Source organism: Triturus cristatus, chromosome 11, assembly GCF_964204655.1.
Source record: "Triturus cristatus chromosome 11, aTriCri1.1, whole genome shotgun sequence".
In the NCBI taxonomy this organism is placed as follows: Eukaryota; Metazoa; Chordata; class Amphibia; order Caudata; family Salamandridae; genus Triturus; species Triturus cristatus.
In genome coordinates, this window is record NC_140594.1 from 722,442,103 (window position 1) to 722,463,535 (window position 21,433).

A 21,433-nucleotide genomic window follows, 5' to 3' on the forward strand; every position below is an offset into this window, starting at 1 on the left:
ATTTGCCTGACAAGGTCCCTGTTGACAGGAACGCAATCAACCAAAGACAGAATAAGACCTTGTTGGGCCTCCTTAGTGACTTCGAGGTTGTGTCCTATGGCGGAGTGAGTACAGAACCCATGTCTGGGCATACCAGTCACACTTAGGGAGTTTACGTTTTAAAAAAGTGATGGGTAGAATGCTTGAAGTAATTTCAATTAAAGGTAAACACTCAGGACATCATTTCAACGCATCACTTTTTTTCTATCTTAGCCGCTCTTGAAAGGGATCAACCATACGTAAAAGCAGTTTTGGGTTGTTTTGGTTCCCACTAATCGAGCTGACTACTTATTTTGAAGAGGGGTCAAGTATGATTGCCATTTAGTTGGTAATTACTAGCAGCTGAGTTTAATTCAAGCATACCAGAAATCCAGTGGCAGCTGGCATCTATGGGGGGACAGGTGTGTGTAAAACAATATAAATAAAAGAAAACCAACCAAATGCGGCAAAATCCTCGCTCTTCTTTCACTAATACAGAAACCGGATACTGGAACTCCCTTGGCCAATCCTGGCGCTGCTCTCACCAGCATTAGAGCAGGGCCAGGATTGGTGGGAGCAGCCTCACTCGGTGCTCTTCAGCGCTCTGGAGGCTTTGGCTTGCTTAAAGTGCGCATGTACGGCTGGCTGTCGCAAGACTGCAGGACAAAAAGACCTGCACACTTTAAATAGTGCAATACCAGCCCACCCTCCTTCCTGCTGCTGTCACTTAGCAGTGGCTCCGCCCCTGTCCTGACACTCGACTCGGGAGGGGGGGTAAAAGATAATATGGAAATAAATTCCCATTTTATATTTCTTCGGGGCTTTTGGGGGATTTTTAAGTGGGGCAACGCTCCTTCGCTCAAAAAGAGGAGCCGAGTCTCCACTGCATGACAAATCACTTTTTTGTTTTTGGAAGTGAGATGACCTATGTTACATTGCCCCTTTCCAACCCTTCAACTTGAGATTTATTCCCATTTTTCCTGAGGTCAAACAAGAGGGGAGAGGAGTTGGCTTAATGGCAAGGGCGGTCGACCTCGAATCTGGGGAGGTTCCAGTCTCAGCAATGGCGCTGAACATCATGTGATTCTGGGCAAATCACTTAATCTCCCTGTGCCTAACAAAAAAATGAATGTGTCCTCATGTAACGCAACTGGTGGTATGTAAAGCGCTCTGATATCCGATACCTTCGGGTCAAATTCGTGCTATGTAAAATAAATAACAGCAACATAATTTGCGCACGTTAAACATGCTATGAGTTTTAAGCATTCATATATTTGTACTGTTTTCAAGGTCACAGTGACAAATAGTGCACAGATTCTCCGTCGCAGATAGAAGATGGTTAGATCTGCAACGAAGGAATAACAATTCCTGGTTCCTACTGGTCTCCTTGCACAGACAGAGGAGCGCTTTATGTTCCCTAATCCGGTTTCCAGGTCTATAGCCGGTGCTGCTGAAACTTTCGCTTTTTTTCTAATCTTCCCCAAGCTCCAAACCTGGATCCAGGTTAATGCTAAAATCAATCAGCTGTAATTAGTTTGCAGCTGCTCCCGCCCGTCCTTGGCTCGGGTTTGCCGCAGCCCGCAGTCAGATCTTTGGGGAAGCGAGTTTTGTAAATCTCTCGCCATCGGCTCAAGCTTTGCACAGGAGGAGTGGGCGGAAATGGATGACAGGAGGTTAATCTGATGAATCTAACGAAGGTGAACTGCTGGGGTCATAATGGAGAAACTTTTCACAGCAGCCAAAATAGGAAAATTCGTTTGCACCCTTGTTGTTTGTCACATAATATCGAAAGGGCAAAAACGATTTAGCAAACCTTTTGAGTCTTAAAAAAAATAATCAAACTAGCTTTTTTCCGGGGTGTTTTTTTTTTGCATTGTCGTAAAGGTTCTTTAATAGGACTGCAGCTGTCCGAAGCTATTTCATATTTTCCTGAATACATTTATGTGTAATTTACATTCGTAAAAATTGTTGTCCTTTTGCCTCTAGCTTGATTTTTACTCCGTGCTCTGACTTTCTGTCTTGCATTTTCCTCCATTCTTTAATTTGTCCTTTTATATTGTCTTTATTTCTATTCTTTTCTTTCCTGCTTCTTTCTTCTTCCTTCTTTTCTACCTTATCCCATTGTTTCCGTAATCCAATCTTTTTTTTCCTTTTGTTTGGGTTCCTTTTACTTTTTGTCACCTTCCTTTCTTTCTTTTTCTCCTTTCCTACCTCTCTCATCTACCTAGGTGCTATTCTTCCGTTACTTATCCACGTTTCCTTCGTTTTTTCTGCACTTCTCTTATTTCATTTCACTTTTCTTTTTATCTGCTAATTGCTTTGTCTAGCCTCCTTAACTCATCTTCACAATACTCCTTCCCCCTCTCCCCCTCTCAAATGCACTGTGCACTGCTCCCTCACCCCTTCTCCATCTCATCCTTCGCCTCACTACCTGTCGTGCGCTACCTTCTTCCTCAAAGTCTCCCCATGCCTGGCCCTTACTGAAATCCTTGCTCTCTCCTTTCCTACCTTTTACATATGTTTTCTGCTGAGGTATATATGATCGTAAAGTAACCATGATGGTGTCCATGTTCTAGCCCTGCAGTTGTGGCTTGACTAGAGCACTCTCAATAGTGAAGATTTCGATTCTGCTCACTGCAGAGTATTGTATTATATTGAAGAATTTGTTTAGCGCTTATTACCCCTATGATGTGTGCTGAAACGCTTACCAACATGTATAGCAAACGTGTTGCATGCCACATGGACGGTTTTCATCCCTACATGTTCTAATGTTCAAATGATCATCTTCATGGCCCCGCGACAGGTTCTCTGTCCTGTTGTTTGAATCCTGATTGTGATTGGAGCCCACACTTCATGTAGTGATGCTGATGCGGGCTGCTACTGATTCAGCCATTCCTAGGTGGACTTTGATTCGGCAGAATATTAGTGCCTAAATCCACCCGAAGAGCAACCCAAAACGGGGCGCTACAATGTTAGAAATGCTTATCACAAATCTTGAGCAGATTAATACACGAAGGCGATCTAAAATCTTTTGGAAAGAGAAGCGTTGTGAATTTGTTCCATTATATAGTAGTTCCTTAGGTTTATGGGTAGTATATGTTTGGTGGTTGTTTACATTTAAGACTTTCTTATATTTGGCAGATGGTGACATTTTGGGCTGCCTGTTATGGGTGCCTTTATATTTCAGGTTGGTTGAGTTTAGGGGTTGTTTGCATTTGAATGTTGATTACATTGTGTTTTACCATACTTGGACATCAGCTACATTTCGGAATGCTTGTAATTGGTGATTTTCATGTGTTTTTGTGCCATGGAGATGCCGTGTGGTTGTAAATATTTGGGTTGCTTACTTGTAGGTGGTATCTGATATGTAGGATTTGTTTAAGTTTGGGGGTAGCCTATGTTTTGTAGTTATATATATTTGAGGTCTGCTTATTTTAATGTGTTCATGTATTTGTGGGTTGCCTATGTTCAGGGTTGGATTACATTTGAGGGTTTTTACTTTTAATTTTTGTTATATTTGGGCATGCATAGCGTCTGGGATACTTCTATTTGGTGAGAAGTGTGTGTCGTAGAGTTGCACATGCTTAAGCGCTGCTTATCAGGTTATAGCACAAGGTTGCTTCAGGTTTTAGCTTGTTAACATTTGTCCGTTAATAACTTGGGGCTTGCTTTTATTTTGCGTGTTGTTTAAAAGGCTGGTGTGAAGAGGGTTGCATTCAGATCAGAATTGCTTGCTGTTTAGTTGTTTTCATATTGAGAATTACCAGCTTTTGTGGCTTGCTTAAATTTGGGGATTGTCTACATTTGGAATTCCAAAGGTTTGTGAGGTGCTGATTTTTGAGGGGTTGTTTGTAGTTGACATCTGGGATTTGCCTTCTTTCGAAGTTTGCTTAACACAGTGTCTTACGGTCTCAATGTCCCATAATCGAAATGCAGGACATTGGCTATTATCTTCCATGGAAAGAAGAGGCTGTTGTGCAGTGTGACATAGAGTTTGATGTACTTAATGTGACACCCTTAAACGAATCCATTATACAACTGGTAACCAGTGCGAAGTCACAACATGCATCAGCCCGTCTCAGTTGACGCTCACCAGCAGTGAAGCGGTTAATGGCTTCCCAGAATCATTAGCCGAGGGGAGCTGCCAGCCACGAGGAGCAGAGAGCTCTTCATTATTACATTAGCACGTCTCATTTTCAAGAGCTGACCCCTGGGTGCCACCCATTTTCAACACGCTGAACAGTGATCTATGCTGCAGGCGGATGAAACCTAACAGCCCATCCATCATGCGGTCCCAGACACACCTGCCGCTCCTCGGTACCTAATGGATGCTCTCTTAGGCTCGTCCAAAGCCAAATACACTGCCCTCACACATGCCGCTTTGCACAATGGGAGTGGTTGGGGTATAATGACCCTCCCCGCCACAGTTCTTATCAATGGAAATCTCATTGCCAGAGAACATTAGGGAGGTAGAGTGTTTGAGGACGTGCGGGGGGGTGCAAAAAGTAGGGCTTATGCTATCCATCGCATTGCTTGGTATATACATAAGAGAAGAGCCAATACTGTGTTATTAGTGGTCTTATGCGACCAAAAAATGATGATTTCTGATTTTAGCGCTTTTGATGGCAAGCCCTTAATCTCTAGTGTAGACTTGTAATAGGGACCTCTTGTGTGATGTAGGTGCTTGAAGGTGTACATCATAGGAAACACGAGAAGTACACCTTTGTAGGTGGGTTTTCTCACCCCAAAAATCTCAGTTTGTGAACGTCAATCAGGAATAACCTGGGGCAAAAAATAACACTTCTTGTGTGTGTTTTGGTACCAGTGATAATGTCCTTAATTGCGATGGTTTTAAAGGACAATGAAGACACGAGGGGAAAGGAGTAGGGAAATTAACATGGTTCTTCTAAGAGCCATGTTTACTTTTTGTACTTTCCTCTCATTATGCTTCACGTATGCCCTCAGCAGCAAATTGGATGCTGAAGATGTTCTAAGGGTGAACTGTGGGAGATCTTGTGGGTGATGCTAATTCTCTAGTCCTGACATTTTGCTGACTGAGCATTTGTGTCTTTAGGGCTTTCAACAGAAAAACGCCAGTTGGGCAATGTTGAGATGTTCTGAGCAGATCTATAAAACATCCCACCTTGTAAATATATACCTAAACTATATCAGAAATTCATGAAGGCAGCCTTGAAGAATCTGTCCATTTTCAGGAAGAATTATATAATCTATTGAATCCCCACAGAATAATATGCTAGTTCATTGACTTTTCTAAAGTTTACACATAACCATTGGATTGTCTAAATTAGCCAAATCCTTACTGAGCCATCTCCTCATTTATTGAGAATAAATAATTTCTCAAAGCCTCCATTCTCCTAAATGACCCAATCCTTGAATGTCATATTTCACGCCTGACATTCAGACCTAGGTGTGTGCAAAATCTATTTTTTTTGTCGAAATTTTAAGCAATTCACTTGCTGGTATCTGGTGTGAAAATTGAACACGAGGGCATTTCATGCTTTCAAAAGTATTCTGAAATACCAAAAGGATACCGTTTCGGGGAGAAAAACTCTCCCAAAAGATATTTCCCGCAAAATCTGTTCCCCTGCGCAGGAAAAAAATTGAGAATTTCTTGGGCATAAAACGTGCCCATATAAATACCACTGATACGTTGCCACCATTTAATGTTTGTTAACAGTTGCATCACTTTAACACTGTAATGTGTGTATCAATATTTCACCACCCAAACCACAACAGTCTCTGTCATTTGTTTGTTGGACATATTTGGGATATATCACAGAAGCCTTTTCTTCGTGAGAAAAAAAAACTGCAGATCAATTTGAATCATTGCTTCACCTTATGCAATAAGAGAAGTAACAAATGGTATTTGTGCAAACACAACATTTCTGCGACTTGGTTTTATAATATGTTTGCTGCATACATACAAATAATATATTTACTCTGCTTACAAATTTAGAATTTGGTTCTTCCTTCGAAGCAAATCGTTTTTTCTGTTCCTGTTCTGGTATGTGGTGCAAACAGTGCACAAGCAGTTTGCTTTATTATTTTACAAAGGGGAAATTTACTAATTCGGGAATGAACGTTTTCCCCAGAACAAAGCGTTGGTGGGCAGTTCAGTGTCCAAGTCCTGTCCCCTCCCTCTCAACCTTCCATTCTTACGAAGGCCATTAAATTAAGTATCATGAGTGGATAGTAATGACATCAGTTATTTTAACCGCTTTGAAATTACTGAAATGCAACATTTAGCGCTCTGTAAAAAACATGTTTTTTGTTAAACGTGCACCTAAAATGACTTACATGTGCTGAATGTGGTTTACAACCTGTTTATATTTTTGCCTGGTACATAAATTCCCCTGTGGAGGGAAACAACGGTGTGCTCGATTCTGTAATGCAGAGACCTCAACAATGCTGAAAATGGAACAGTTGTATTACCGAACAACGAAATTCCTAACCTGCATGCCTAAACAACATTGTCTGAATAACAACCCCGTCTTAACCACACATTGATTTACCACGCATGCCTTTACCATGAATTTTTGTGGTAGAGATCATGTATGGTAAAGGGGTATATGTGGCTAAGATCACCACCTCTCTCCCCACCGCCCTAAGGCACAAACTCCCCCCCTGCTCCCCTCCAGCCCCGAGTTGCAAATACACCTACCCCCTCCTAACCCCCACGCTGTGCGTCCCCATGACCTAATGCCTAAAACCCTGTCCCTTAGCTTGACCCATGCCAGCCCTAAGAACTGCCCAGCCCTCCCATAGCCCTAAAAACTACCCCGACTACCCATTCCCCTCCTTTGCCATGAGGCCTAATACCCTAACCCCTAAATAAAAAACTACCCCAACACTCCCCCAGCCCTAAAAACGTCTCCGACCCCCCAAGCCCAAAAAACTTGCCCCATCCCCCCAGCCCTGAAAACTAGCCCCAATCCCCCTCCAACCCCCCAGCACTGAAGACTAGCCCCAAACCCCCAGCCCAGAAAACTACCCCCGATCCAGCCCTCAACCCAGAAAATGACCCCGAACACCCCTAGCCACAAAACTACCCCGGCCAACCCCCCAGCCCACCAAACTACCTCCGGCCCACCCCCAGGTCACAAACGTACCCAGGCGCTGCCCCACTTACCTCGCTGCAGATCTCTCCCTGCTTCCAGCTTCCGTCCCCAAGCCCTACCGCCCATTGCCTTAATTACGCACATGCTTAGTTAAGGCATAGGCGTGGTTAAGACATGCGCGGTAGGCCTTGGGGAGTCTGAACACTTGTGGTTTAGACTGCAGTGTTCCGACTGCTCCCCAAATGGAACTGCTCTATTTTTTGGTACCAGTCAAAAAAAATAGTGATATAACTAATAATGTCAATGTAATAAAAATGATTATGTCTATTACGTATATTTCTTTGTCCAGTCCTTCTGTTTTGAACCCATGGTTGTGTTAAGCTTAATGCTACCCATGTGACTTTGAAGAACCCAGCAGTGTGTAAGTTCACCCTTGTTTTCCCTCTATCTCCCTCAGAAGCATGATGGGCAGTTCACAGTAATCCAGTTGGTGGGGATGCTGCGAGGCATCGCCTCTGGGATGAAGTACCTCTCAGACATGAACTACGTGCACCGGGACCTGGCAGCCAGGAACATCCTGGTCAACAGCAACTTGGTCTGCAAGGTGTCAGACTTTGGGCTCTCGCGGGTGTTGGAGGATGATCCTGAGGCTGCTTACACCACCAGAGTAAGTCCAGTGGTGATTTGGTAAATTAAAGATGAACATAGTTTGTCTACCGGAGCCAACATGTGATTCTGAGTAGACCTCCTGAGAGTTCACTCCCACCTTAAAACTTGTCCCACATGTATCATCATGACATTGTCCGGAATATTGGAGAAATGTAGAAGGGGCAGATGAAAGTCTATAGCTCAGGGGATGCATAGCTTACACAATGCCCTCAGGACAATGACTGTTTGGGTGAGCACTCAGTGAACTTATGTGACACTCTTTAGGCTGGAAATAGAGGGCAAAAAAGCACAGGGGGGCAAATTGATCAATCTTTCACACAGCTCAATGCAGCAAGCCACCTTGCTGTGCTGCACTGCTTGAAAGGGCAGGTATATGCCGTATTTACCTTTATACTGCACATTCTAGTCCTTTTCTAGTGCTGGTGCACTTTTGGCTGCCTAGCGCCAACGCTGGCAATGCGTCACGTTGCAAGGGTGCCTGCATTGTAGGCAGGATTGTTTTTTACAGTAAGGGACATCTTCATGTACAAAAACCATTCTGAGAGGCATTTTCCTCTTTTTATGTGTGCAGCAGAAAAGAGGAAAAAACTACGAGAAACAAATATATTTTCTCCTCGTTACGCCTCACCTGGGGAGGCATAGCATTGTGACGCATTCCCAGGTATACCACTAAAAGAGTGCATTCTACACTATTTAAAAGAACTCTGTTAATGCAACGCAATTCTTAGATGGATGAGTGGAAACACGCAGGTTCCATCCATTGAACGCCTCCCTAGGGCGGGGTAATGAAAGGCAGTGATTTGCACTGCCTTGCGTTACTCTAGATTTATCAAGCCATGCAAGGCCATGCAAGATAGGCTTGTATGGCTTGATAAATATCACATGTTTTCCGTCACCTTTGTGCCCCTTTACATGGCACGCACACGGGAGATGCAAAAACTTGCTAAATAACAGCCAGTTTTTTAACTTTGAGTTAGGGATAAATCCTAAAACTAAGTAACATTGGCAGATTCTTCAACAGTTTTGTAGTTTGACAGACATGATGGCCAGTGAACATCTTTTGTTGTCACTTTATGTGTGTGCAACCCTTATTTACACATCTAAAAAAGAAAACAAGACTATGAAATGCATTCTCTTTTCAAAAGGCTAACAAGGATATTATGACGTAGAATACATGCTCAATAAAGTTCTTGCTGTACAACGTACACATTACCTGTCCAATTAGTCTCCCATATAGACTGTCAATGACTGTTTTCTATACCATAGTTGTTAACAACATTGAAAGAAACAGCCAGACTGAAATAATTGTAACAAGTGTGTTTGCTGTTTTCTAGGGGGGGAAGATTCCGATCCGATGGACAGCACCAGAAGCCATTGCCTACCGCAAGTTCACCTCAGCCAGTGATGTTTGGAGTTACGGAATAGTAATGTGGGAAGTGATCTCCTATGGAGAGCGACCATACTGGGAAATGTCCAATCAGGATGTGAGTTCACTGTATGTTCTGTTAAGTCTTTCTGTCAATGCGAGTGAGAGTGTGTGCTGCCTATGAAAGGTGTTCAACATTAGCTAAGGGATGATATTCCCCATTTAGTAAAGTCTAGTAAAGTATAATACTGGGACTAGGCTAGTGGGACATTTACTCCTACCAAATTACCGTAATAAAGGTTACAACTTCACCACAAAAGCATTTTTTTACTTGTGGTCTGAGTAATACTATCACATCAAAACTTGTCTGTGTAGTTGTGGAATAGCAACCACCACAGTAGGTGATGCTTTTAGTCATTGTTGCCTTAATAACAAGAGGCCTGTAATTTCGGAAGGGGCAGTAAGCTTGGGTTGGACCTGGCCCTGCCTGCAGGGTCACTCCCAAACCTTTTGCTTTTTTTCCCTCCATTTTTCCTGAATTCATTTTTTTGGTCTTAGGACTCTGTGCACTTTACCACTGCTAACCAGTGCTAATGTGCTTGGGCTCTCTGCTTACAACATGGTAACATTGGCTTATACCCAATTGGCATATTTTAATGTAATTAGAAGTCCTCATTAAAGAACACTACATGAGCCCAAGGCCTGTAACTAAATTGTGACTAGTGGATCTGCAGCACTGACTGTGCCCCCCACTTAAGTAGACCTTTTTTCTATGTGTGCAGTTTTAAACTGCCATTTCGACCTGGCTAAACCACACTACTGCCAGGCCCAAACCTTCCTTTTTTAATACATATAAGTCATTCCAGAGGGCATGATGCAATGTTAGACATGTACTTTAAAGTTTACAAGTTCTGGTAGTGAAAAACTCTTGCATTTATTTTTAGTATGCCAAGACCCATCTCTCCAATAGGCTTACATTGGAGTTGTCTTAATACATTTTATAAGTGTAATTTCCAAATTGGAAGAGATAATAGTTCATGTTTGGTGTCTTTGGAATTGGGGTCACAATTTTAAATATCCACTTCTAGAGAGTTGTCATTTTTTCTGCCCTTAGCCCTTTTATGAATATAGCCTGGCCTGAGTCTCATGGCGGGGTGTAACTGACAGTTGTACTTTGTAAACTCCTCCCAGACACTCATACATTATAGGGATTAGGTGTGCCTGAGTGGGCCATCTGCTGGCAGCATGAGGAGCAGAGTTGAGCACAGCCCCACTAACACCTGATTAGCCTGTGTTCTGCCTTCCCAAAAAGGGCCTAATGACTATGCATTGTCAATTCAGAAAGCTTGGACACAGGGCAGGGGAAGCAGGAAATTGAATGCACTTCAAAGCCACTTTCTAGAAGTTTCTACCCACTACCAGAACCAGGGTACTTATAAATGAAGGACCTCAGATACGAACTCCTCAGTACACTTCTGAACATGTGGATTCTCTGTAAGGAAGAAGGACTGCTGTGTTGCTGAAAGGACTGCCACTCTGCTGGACTGCTTCTATGCAGGAGCTCCTGCCCTGTTGTGCTCACCTGCAGCCTGCTGCCCTCTTTCCTTGGGAGGAAGAACTGGACATACAACAAATCTTGAACCCAGGATATTCTGAAAAACTATTGTTTTAAAGTTGAATATTCTATCAAACTGTCTCAGTAATTTCCTCCTATACATTAAAGACCACAGTTCAAAATGGATGAGGCATTGTCTCTAATATACAGAAATTTAACCAGAAAGATACACATGGATTGGATTTAGGTTGGCCAGCCGGTCTTTACCAGTTCATCTGTGCCATAGTGCAGTTGTAACAAAGGATGGGACAACTTTCTTCAGGACCCTAAATCAGAGTGTGTTCTTAGTAAACTGTCAGTATAATGGAGATGCCCAACTGCGCTGACGTTCTGGTTGCTTTTATATATGGCACTTCCTTCGAGGTCGGAGATCTCATTTTTCTATAAGCAGAGTAAGACAAGATTATTTAATTTGCTCTCCTTCATCTTTCCTTTCTAGATGTCAATTAAAATTTCAAATACTTTACAGAGAGACAAGTCTGTTCTGAATTATAAGTCTTAGCTTGCAGGCAAACTTTTTTTTCCCATTGGTCAAAGTCTCCCACCCATGTTTTATATAACTACTAAGCCACTGAACAAACAAAACTATTTGCAATTTGGGAAAGGTTTCAAATTATAATATATTTAATATAATTTCATAATTTCCCTACAAATTTTCTTTCCTTTCATTATGATAGAGTTAAAAAAAATATTATCAAGTGACCCACCAGAACTTTCAAATGTGATCGCAACTCAGTTATTATACAGTTTGCTCCTAAAGGCTTCTAGTACTCTATCACATTTTTCCAATTGCAATGTTTCAGGACCAACCTATTTGTGTGCGAGCTTTAAAGGCCTCTTTCTGCTTTATCTTTCTCTAGGTGATAAAGGCCATTGATGAAGGTTATCGCCTTCCTCCTCCAATGGATTGCCCCATCGTCCTTCACCAGCTCATGCTGGACTGTTGGCAGAAGTCCCGCAGCGACCGCCCAAAATTTGGCCAGATCGTAAACATACTGGACAAGTTCATTCGTAACCCCAGCAGCCTCAAGCAGCTGGCCAACACCTGTGCATGGTAAGAAGTGAGGCAGACCTGCCTGTATGTAGGGGTGGGCAGAATGTTTTGCTTCCCCCGCCGAATTGGCAGAATTTTGGTCACTCCACGTTACTCATTATTGCAGAGTTCTGCACAAATTGCCGCGTGGTGGAATTTTTTCTCTCTTGAGGCTCCAGAAAATGCAAGCTGGCAAGCGAGATTTGGCATCTCATAGCTCAATGTTCTAACACAGGCAATCGCAGGTGGTCATGGTCAGAGGGCTGCTTTTTTAGAAGATTTGGTGCACCTTGAGTAGATTTTGAACTCGAGAGGCAGCACAATCAACTTGAATGGCCGGCAGCTCTTGCACAGTGCATGGTACCTCAGATTTTCAGTGTTGCTCAAGCTACCCATGCTAAATTGCAATACAAGCTGCATATTTTCCACCCATTGGCAGAACTTCACAGAATATCACAGAGTTGTTATGCAATTCTGCTGAACTGCATGGAGTGAGACTGTGTGAGCTCCACCCACTCCCTACCTGTAGGTTGTGCAACCCACAAAAGCATGTCTGTAAGTGTGTGTAATTTGTGGAAGGTGATTCAGGTTAGCAGAGTGAACATCAAACTCAATCAATCAAACTAATGAATGAACAGAAACCGTTTGGGTTTCCTTTTAAAATACTATGATCAGCTGAGTTGGTGATTTTATGCTCAGCTCCTGGCTTTCAGGCAGGGGTGTTTGTCTGAACATGGAACAGTTAGATCCTAATGCATCATTGATAGCATATGGAGAGTTAGAAAGACACATGCCTTTATCCCCCAGAACATTTTGTCACTAGTAAATCAACTCCCTTCTCAATAGCCTATATTCTATCTATGTATGGCCAATTCTATTTGACTTTCAGGATTGTACAAAAGAGGCAGAAAAAAGGACCCCCTTAGGGCCTGATTACGACCTTACAGCAGAGTGGTGGCATGGCGTTGCAAACCGTCGCTCTACCGCTCCGCAGAAGGTCTCTGCCCACCAGATTACTACTTTTCAGTGTTCTGGTGGGTGGTGGCATAGCGGTTCCCCCTGCAGTGCCCTTTAAAAGGTCAGGGTGCCTTTTAAAAGGGCACTGCAATAGGAATGCATCAAAGGTTCCTGCACTGCATGGACTCGGAAATCCATGCCTTGCAAGAACCTATGTGCATGCACTCAGTGGGGCACATGTTATGCCCCCCTGTGTTCATCCACATATGTCTGAGGCACACGTGGGCCCTGTGGGGTTCTCTGTTTCCTCTCTGCCAGGCTTTTCATGGTGGTGGAACCGCCATGAAAAGCCTGGCTGAGAGGAAACTTGTAATATGCGTGATGGGACCGTGGCAGTCCCGCCAAGCATGTTGTGGCCTCTGACGGCCACTCCTACACCAGGGAATGGCAGTTACCTGGCAGAGCCGGTGATTCTAGATTCGGTATGGCTCCTCGAGTTGTAATCAGGTGGTTGGACCGCCAGTGCGGTGGTGGCTGGCTCCCCCACCACCTCGTCACCACGAGTAAGGCGGTCCAAGGATTGCCACACTCATTATAGGGCCTTTAGTGTTTACAACTAATGCATAGTCAATAAAGGCCCAGTGTAGAGCAGAGTTGAGTTGCTGCTGTACAGTATTCAGCTAACGATGACACCACAAAACATTGTGCTGTAAAATTGTTGAAACAAAAGCATTGATGCTTAATGATGTCCGATGTTGCCTCTTGTGATGAAGATATCACACAAGAGTTATGCGCTTCAAGTACAAACCTTCCACTAGAAAAGGTTTCATGGAAACAATCTAGAGTAAAAGACTAATAGTTGTAAAATGCTGCTGCTAAGTGGTTTTCACCAAAAATAACCACCCACCTAGGTTAAATCAATAATGCCAACAAACAGTGGAAGGGAGAGGCATGGCAATTCACTAACATGATCACACAAGTAATGTATTTTCTGCACTGGTATTATTAGGAACTTAGTTTCTTGCTCGGTCACTGGTATGTGAACAAGGAACATCAAGGATATTCCAGACCTACAAACACAAAAGCCAATAGAAAAATATGAATGACACTTATAATCGACCCATTTCAAATCATAAAAGTGGCCTTAATGAATACTCAATAATATGAAAAGATTCACTATGCATCTCCATGTCTCTTGTCTCTTGCAGGCAGGATCCGAGTTTGCAGGATGCCTTTCCAATAACGACCATAGATGAGTGGCTGGAAGCCATCAAGATGACACAATACAGGGACAACTTCACCATGGCAGGATATGTCACCCTGGACTCTGTGGTGTTCTTAAACAGCAGGTGAAGTTCAAAGCTTTGCATCTGAGGAAATGCTGTTTTTAACAAATAGGCTTACAATAAAGAGAGGTGAAGAGAAATGACAAAGCTGGTATACAGTACATACTGAGAAATTCAGTTTTTTATAACGTATGTTGGAAAAAGAAGGCACTGGATACTCTTGGTTTCCTGCAGTTCTATTAGAATGCAGGTACTCCTATTGGTGGCACTTGGCCAAGCCTTCACTCTTACTTCACACCATGCTGAGTACCTCTACATGGACTCTATCAAAGAGAAAGATACAAATTGGCCTCTAGCATTACAGCTCTGCAGTAAAGCTTAAAAGAATAACAAGTGGTTGTACTACTCTGATTTGCCTGTTCAGTTTGTGGTAAAATTCTTTTAGGATTTGTCATACACATTAAATTCTCACGTGTTGATTGGTTGAGGGTACAACCAACTTGTGCCAGGATTACAAACATGAATACCATGAAGGGATACCATCATTCATGGTCAAGTAGTGCAGTGTAATGAAATGGAAACTTTAGTAGCTGAATTCTATATATATGTATGTATGTATGTGATATATGTACACCACCAACCTAGCCAAAAGGCAGAAGAACAATGTACAGAGTCAAAGATAAGCTTTACGTCAATGATTGAAAAGGCTAATCAGCCTCACGCGTTTAATGCAGAATGATAAACTGACTAATTATGTTAATTTTATGTGGTTGTAACCTATAACACACATGTGATTTTGAATCATATAACAAGCTACCTATGTTCTATGTGGTTATGTTGCAATGGAGGTGCTACACACTTATGCCTTTGCTTTTTACGGTTGTCTGTAATTGTATAAAAACTTGTATGTCGGTGTACAACATCAATTTCCTTGAAGTACCCTGATGGCTCTGGGTGTGTGTTTATGATTCTGCATTAAATACAGTGGCTATGTAGCTGTTTACATTTTCTATCTCACTAGATGATCCTTATGAGTGAAATTGTTTTCCTATAATAAATTAACCCTAGCCTTGTGGGTCTATGGGTCGCACTTGTTGTTTTGTTTGTGAATTGTTAATATATTGTAAGGTAGTGTCTTCTAAAGAGGTGCTTCTTCATGTCTTTTCTTGGAGCAGCGTTGGGATGGTCCTAATTGGCTTGGGGATGTTGTTCTAGATCTTGTGTATATAAAGGAAAAAGGCCTACTGCCTTGTTTTCCAATTTTAACTTTTCTTAGTCTCTGGTCTGATGGTATCCTGTCTGTGGGCACTCTGAGTGCCACCAGAGAGGGCGAGCTTGTCTGCAAGATAAGCAATTGTGCTGGTTGTGATGATTTAGTAAATGATGCAGCTGGTATTGAAGTTGGTGTTGGTTGGCATGGGGAGCAAATGGATCTCCATCAGGATGCAGGTGATGTGATCATATTTCTTGGATGAGATGTGCTGCAACATAGGGCAGTAGCACTGTGGAGTGTGAGGGGCCATTGAAAGGAGCATTACCATCATCCAGATTTGAAATTACGAAGGGTTGAACAGCAGTTCTCAAGTCTCTTTCTAGAAGAAATTGTTTCACTTTCTTTAGGAGAGAGCTGGTATCAGGCCGTCTTTATGTATTTTTGAAATGTTTACCTTGGGGCTGAGTTTGATGACAAGGCTAAAGACAAGTGCGTGGCATTTAGTGAAAGTTGGGGTTTTAAGCCTTCAAGATTTATGCCATTGAACCAGGTTTTTACTATTTATTGCTTTTTGTTCTTGACAAATGCTTGGAATTTTGTATTTGAGAGGTTGAACTTAAAGTAGGCGCTGAACAACTAGGTCTAGTTGAGGTGCAAGCAGTGTTCGAGGCACTGGAGGTCTGGAGCAAAGGAGACTTTTTTGTAAAGTTGTGTATGTTTGTGGTCTTCAATTTTGCTCAGGTCGAAGCTTATTTAAGAAAAACATTTTTTGGTTCATATACTGTGCGATTATTGGAAACCTGCCATAGAAGTGTAATACATTAATTTAGAATATTGTCACAGTCATTTAAATGCCTCTATCAAAATGTCCTTCTTCTATGAAACACTGAAATTGTGACTTAAACCTTGTTGAAGACCCAAACCAGAGAGGCAACATGAATAATTCATGATATCAGTCAAGAGGAGTACGTTTATTTACTCATTTACATTCTGATAGAAATGTTATTTCATAACTATCTCCAAGAAGTCATACATAAATCTTTGAGATCTAATTTTGCCAGCTCTTTGGAGAAATGTAACTATGACAAGCTGTTCAAGTAAATTATCTATTGCAGGGCAGTGATTAAGATAATACTCAAATGCCTCATTTTACACTCACCTATCATCACCGGAGACTGTTGAGTAACTTGTTAATTTTGCAGCAAGATCTCTCGGGATTACATGTTATAAGACATCAATAACAAACTTGATTGCCTAGGAGTAATATCTGTAGCCTCATATATAGTTTAAGAGTTCTCTTCTAATAGGTACTTTATGATGTCATGCACTACTCAGTTCTTAAAATATTTCTCATTCATAGAGTTTGCATTAGGTTCCAACACTACTTCAATCATTTTATTGCAGCATTATTTCTACACTCTCAAAAATATGCTCTTTGTAATATTCGGTATGGAAGTTCAAAACGCTTGCATCAGTAAACTGCCAAAGGTGGGCTTAATCAGCTATAATCATTTATACACTTCCTGCTAGCAACATATAAATATGTAATTTATTTTATAAATGATACAAAAAATACAAAATATTTTCTCATGAATGCCTTTTGATTTTTCACTCGCATACACCGCCAGGATGACTGGTTGCCAAATTGTAACATGTTGTCTCAGTTTCTTCTTTGGAAGACCAAGTTGGTTCCCCAGTTCATATCTGCCATCTTTCTAAAACAGTTTTTGAATTTGGTCAGATATTCTACTTTTTGGGAGAAAACCCCCCCAGATTTCATCTGCAGATGAGTCTGTAGCGGTAGGGTTTGTTTGTAAGTGTTGAGGACTGCCTCCAAATTATGGCTGTCAGATATGGTTTTGAATTTTAAAATTGGCAGCAGATTAAGGTCATGGATTTTCACTACACTGAAGTCTAAAAATGAATTTGATGACTTGTCATATCAACGCTCTAACTACAGACATTTTATAAAGCAGATATGTGAGTTTTCTATCCACATTTAGGTTGATTTTGCTGGCATTTATAGCCCACTTTATAGAGGCACAGATATTAGCAACATGATTTCACAAGTCGTGAATTCAGTTAATGTTTTTCCCAACAATATGCCATCATCTGCAAATAGTAGGACTAGGACATACCATTGGCCATCTAAAATAGATCTCAACCATCTTAAAAGTTATGGGTATTTAAATCGTTGATGGACAGGCTAGAAATAATTAGGACCAAGATGCATATTTAATAATTCTGTTGACTACGATATTATCAGTTTCTTCTCCTTTTGACCATATCAGTCTCTTTGCTGCTTGGAATCAGGTATATGCTCTAAAATGTCTATCACGGATCCATGCGTGCTCTTTATTATAAAAGTAGCTCAAAGGGTTTCCCTGTGCACTGACTTGTCTCAAATCTATGAAAACAGTGTATTTCTTTAAAATAACATCTTAAGTGATAATGAATTGTAGCGATACGAAGTGCTTTATGTTACTAATTTCTTTTTTAAGCTTGTTTGGCAAATATCTTTGATAATATGTTTCGTTAAGCCATGCCTAATGCCTGATAAGTATGAGATTCCAAAATAAATCAAAGTCAACCAAGTGCCAAAATAGGACCATCATTTGATGGATACAAGTTAGCTAGTTTATAGGTGTGTCTTTATGAATGCTGCTTACAGCATTTGAGTTCCAAATCCTTTTGGGGGTGTAAAAAGAATAAAGACCTGGAAGCAATATGTGAAATTGTCGACTTTTCTTTTTTCTTTTTTTCTTTATTATTTTTACGTCTCGCCTGACCCAGCGCATGCGCTGGTCTGACGAGACTTATTGAGAGGGCTCCAAAAAGTGCTACCAGGCCATCCTAGAGCTACAGTGCCTGGCGCGGGCGCGCGTGCCGCGCTTTAGCGTGATTACTTTCACTTTCGCTTTGCATAGCCACTAGGTCTTGCTTTTGGGACCTTATAAGTATTTAGTTATGTAACTGTTGCATGGCTAAACACTTATAAGGTCTCAAAGGCGAGACCTATTGGCTATGCCAATGCTTGTTATATATTGTATACAATCAGAAATACTGTTGCAGGGTTAGCCACAACTGGCATATAACGTCCATACAGTGCTGTATATGTGGTTACCCTCTTGCTGGTTAGATTTTGACAGCGAAGGAGATGTAAGGAGGAAAGGACAGAAAAGTTAGAAATGAAAGAAAAAGGGGGATAGGACAGGCATATAGACAGGTACACTTTTTTGGCTTTACATTAGCATCAGTTATATCAACTGAATTTCTTTTTACAGCAAATCAGGGTCCTTGAGTCCATCTTCGAGCCCACCTAGGCTCTGCGTTGTGCTGTGCTTTTGGACCGTGGGTCAGGTACAGTAGAAGTGAGGGCCAGCTGATTATGGAGGTTTGTAAGGGTCTAGGAACGTGTCCAGAGCTTCCCACAGTCCCCTTGAGGACGATTTCCAGGGCGAGTACTGCAGCGCCATGCGGTCCGCTCCTCTGAGTTGTGTGACCCAATTGATCCATCCTTAGTAGCTAGTTTCGCTTGTGTCTTTCCAATTGATTAGCGCTAGTTTAACTGCAGCTGTCAGTAGTAGGTCCATTAGTTACTTATCTCTCTCTGAGTAGAGATCAGTTCGCATAAACGCAGTTGTGAGGGAGGCGAACTCCCTCGCCAGTTTGCATTTAAATACATTGTCTATGAAATCAAATACCATTCCCCAGAATACCTTGAGTGTTAGGCATTGGAAGATAAGGTGCGCTAGGTCCCCCTTCTCTATGTTGCAGTTCCAGCAGAGGGGGTCCTCCCTGAGACCTAGTGTGTGTAGTCGGGCTGGGGTCCAGATAGTTTTATGGAGTAGCCAGAATTTTGATTGTGCTAAGGCTGCGGTGATCTTATTTCGTGTGGCCGAGGCCCACAGAGTTTTCCACTCTTGATTGTTTAGCGGGGTGTGGATCTGTTTGTCCCAGTATGCAGTTGTTTTGGCATTAAGTTTGATGGTTTTTGGGCATAGTAGCTTGTATATTTGCAAGACTTGGTGACCTAGTTTATTGATGTTTGGTACATATTGGAAAATCGAGGGTTGGGTGCTAGTTAGGTTTCTCTTTGATAAGGCTGTTTTTATCTTTAGGAATCTGTATAGGTCTGTCTTTCAGTTGGTGGCTTGCTTTTAAGTCGGAGAAGGTAATGGGGAATTCACCCTCCTCGAGTTGGTGTGGGTAGCGTATATCTTTTTCTATCCATGTCTCGTAGGAAAGACTTTTCCCCTTGTATTTGATCCTGCTATTCACCCACAGTGATTCTGACTTGGACCCTTTGATGCTAACCTCCATTTTCTTTTCGACTTTTAGGAATGCTATTTTTGTATTTTTAAAGATAGGTTTAGATGTGTGGGGGTATGAATTTGCCATTAGTAGGGCTAGTGGGCTCAGGTTGTTCAGAATGGCCTTCTCTATCTGTAACCATAGTGGTATGTAGTCGGGCGCCGGGGCCACCCAGTAAGCTCCCTGTTTTGCTAGGAAGGTTAGTTGGAAAACCCTGAAGTCTGCTAGGTTCACCCCTCCCTGGGTTTTCGCTAATCTCAGTTTCTTAATACTAATCCTTGCCTTCTTGCCGCGCCAGAGGAATTTGGAGAGCATGTTATTGATTTTACGGTGGAAGTCGTCTGTGAGTAGGAGTGGGAGCATGCTTATCGGGTAGTTAATCATTGCGTGATCATCAATTTTATCATTTCTATTCGCCCCCACCATGTTATACATTTCTGGGACCAGGCCTCCAAAAGGTTCTTAACTTTTTCTAGTAGTGATTTTTCATTGTGGTGTAGAGTGTTGATTAGGTCGGTACCAAAGTATATTCCTAAGTATTTGATGTGTCCCGTCTGCCATGTCAATCCCGAGTCCCCTAGAGTGTCTCTCGTGCAGTGGATGTTTAATGGTTTACATTCGGATTTTTAGCTTATACCCAGATAGTTTGGTGTATTCTGCTATTGTGGTCATCAGAGCCCTAATCGAGGGCTTTGGTTGCTCTGTTATTATCAGAATATCATATGCGTAAGCAGCTAGTTTTACTACGGTACCATTGATATCGACCCCTTTTATGTTAGCGTTTAGTTTTATGTCCTGGATGAGTGGTTCGAGGGCCAGAAGGAAGAGTGCCAGAGAGAGTGGGCTTCCTTGTCTGATTCCATGCTGCAGTTTGAAGGGGTCAGAGAGTGTGGCGTTAACTGCAATACAGGCTGACGGGATCTGATAAAGGGCCATGGTCATCCGTATATATGCCTCCCCTAGGTTGAAGGCCTGCATACATTGCTCTAGGAAGGCCCAGGAGACCTTATCAAAGGCCTTTTCTGCGTCCAATGTAATAGCTACTGCCGGCTCCGATCTAGCGGAGACTTGTTCTAGTATATGGCAGAAAAGCTGTGTGTTGTCGCTAGATACACGGTTGCGCATGAATCCGACTTGGGAGTCACTTATTAATTTGGGGAGAACCGTGTTTAGTCTGACCGCCAGGATTTTGGCGTATATTTTACAGTCCACATTGATGAGGGATATGGGTCTATAATTTTTGGGTAGTTGGTGGTCTTTGCCCTCCTTTAGGATGACTATTATATTAGCCTCTGTCATGGATTGGGGTACTTTCCCTGTAGTTGCCGCATGGTTAAAGACCCTTTTCATGGTTGGGATTAATTTGGTTAGAAAGGTCTTATAGAAATCAGCAGTTTTCCGTCTGACCCGGGGGCCTTCTTTTTGTTTAGGGATTTGACTGCCATTTCGATTGCAGTTCAGTTGATTTCCTGGCCTAGCCTTACTGTGTCTGCAGTTTCTAACTTTGGGAGCCCTATTCTGTTGAGGTATCTTGTGCATTCTTCTTGGTTAAGTTTGTTCTCTGTCCTGTACAGCTCTGAGTAGAACTCCTGGAATGTGTTGAGGATCTCCTTGTGTCTTGTGTGTTTTGTTGTTTGAGTCTGTGATTGTTGAGATCGCAACCTGGTTGCGTTTGTGTTTTCATGTATGATGCCAGTAGTTTCCCCGCTCTGTTGGCTTCGCAAATGTTAAGTGCTTTGCACTTGTTGAACCACAGCCCTGCCCTTTCGCTCAGGATTTTGTCATACTCATATTTGTGCTGTGTTAGTGTCGCTAGGAGTGCCTTGTCATTTGTGGCTTTTACGTGGTCTAATTCTAACCTTTTTATCTCTTCCTCAAGTTGG

General features: G+C 42.2%; 1 protein-coding gene across 2 annotated transcripts in view; it reads left to right on the forward strand.

Moving 5' to 3' along the window:
• Positions 1 to 21,433, forward strand: part of LOC146785376 (ephrin type-A receptor 3-like) — a 540,333-nt gene that overhangs the window by 507,893 nt on the left and 11,007 nt on the right. For both annotated transcript variants that reach the window (XM_085634371.1, XM_085634372.1), the window contains exons 13-16: positions 7,555 to 7,764; positions 9,101 to 9,250; positions 11,608 to 11,801; positions 13,946 to 14,086. In XM_085634371.1, coding sequence (XP_085490497.1) covers positions 7,555 to 7,764; positions 9,101 to 9,250; positions 11,608 to 11,801; positions 13,946 to 14,086 — 695 coding nt within the window. The remainder of the gene's footprint in view (positions 1 to 7,554; positions 7,765 to 9,100; positions 9,251 to 11,607; positions 11,802 to 13,945; positions 14,087 to 21,433) is intronic.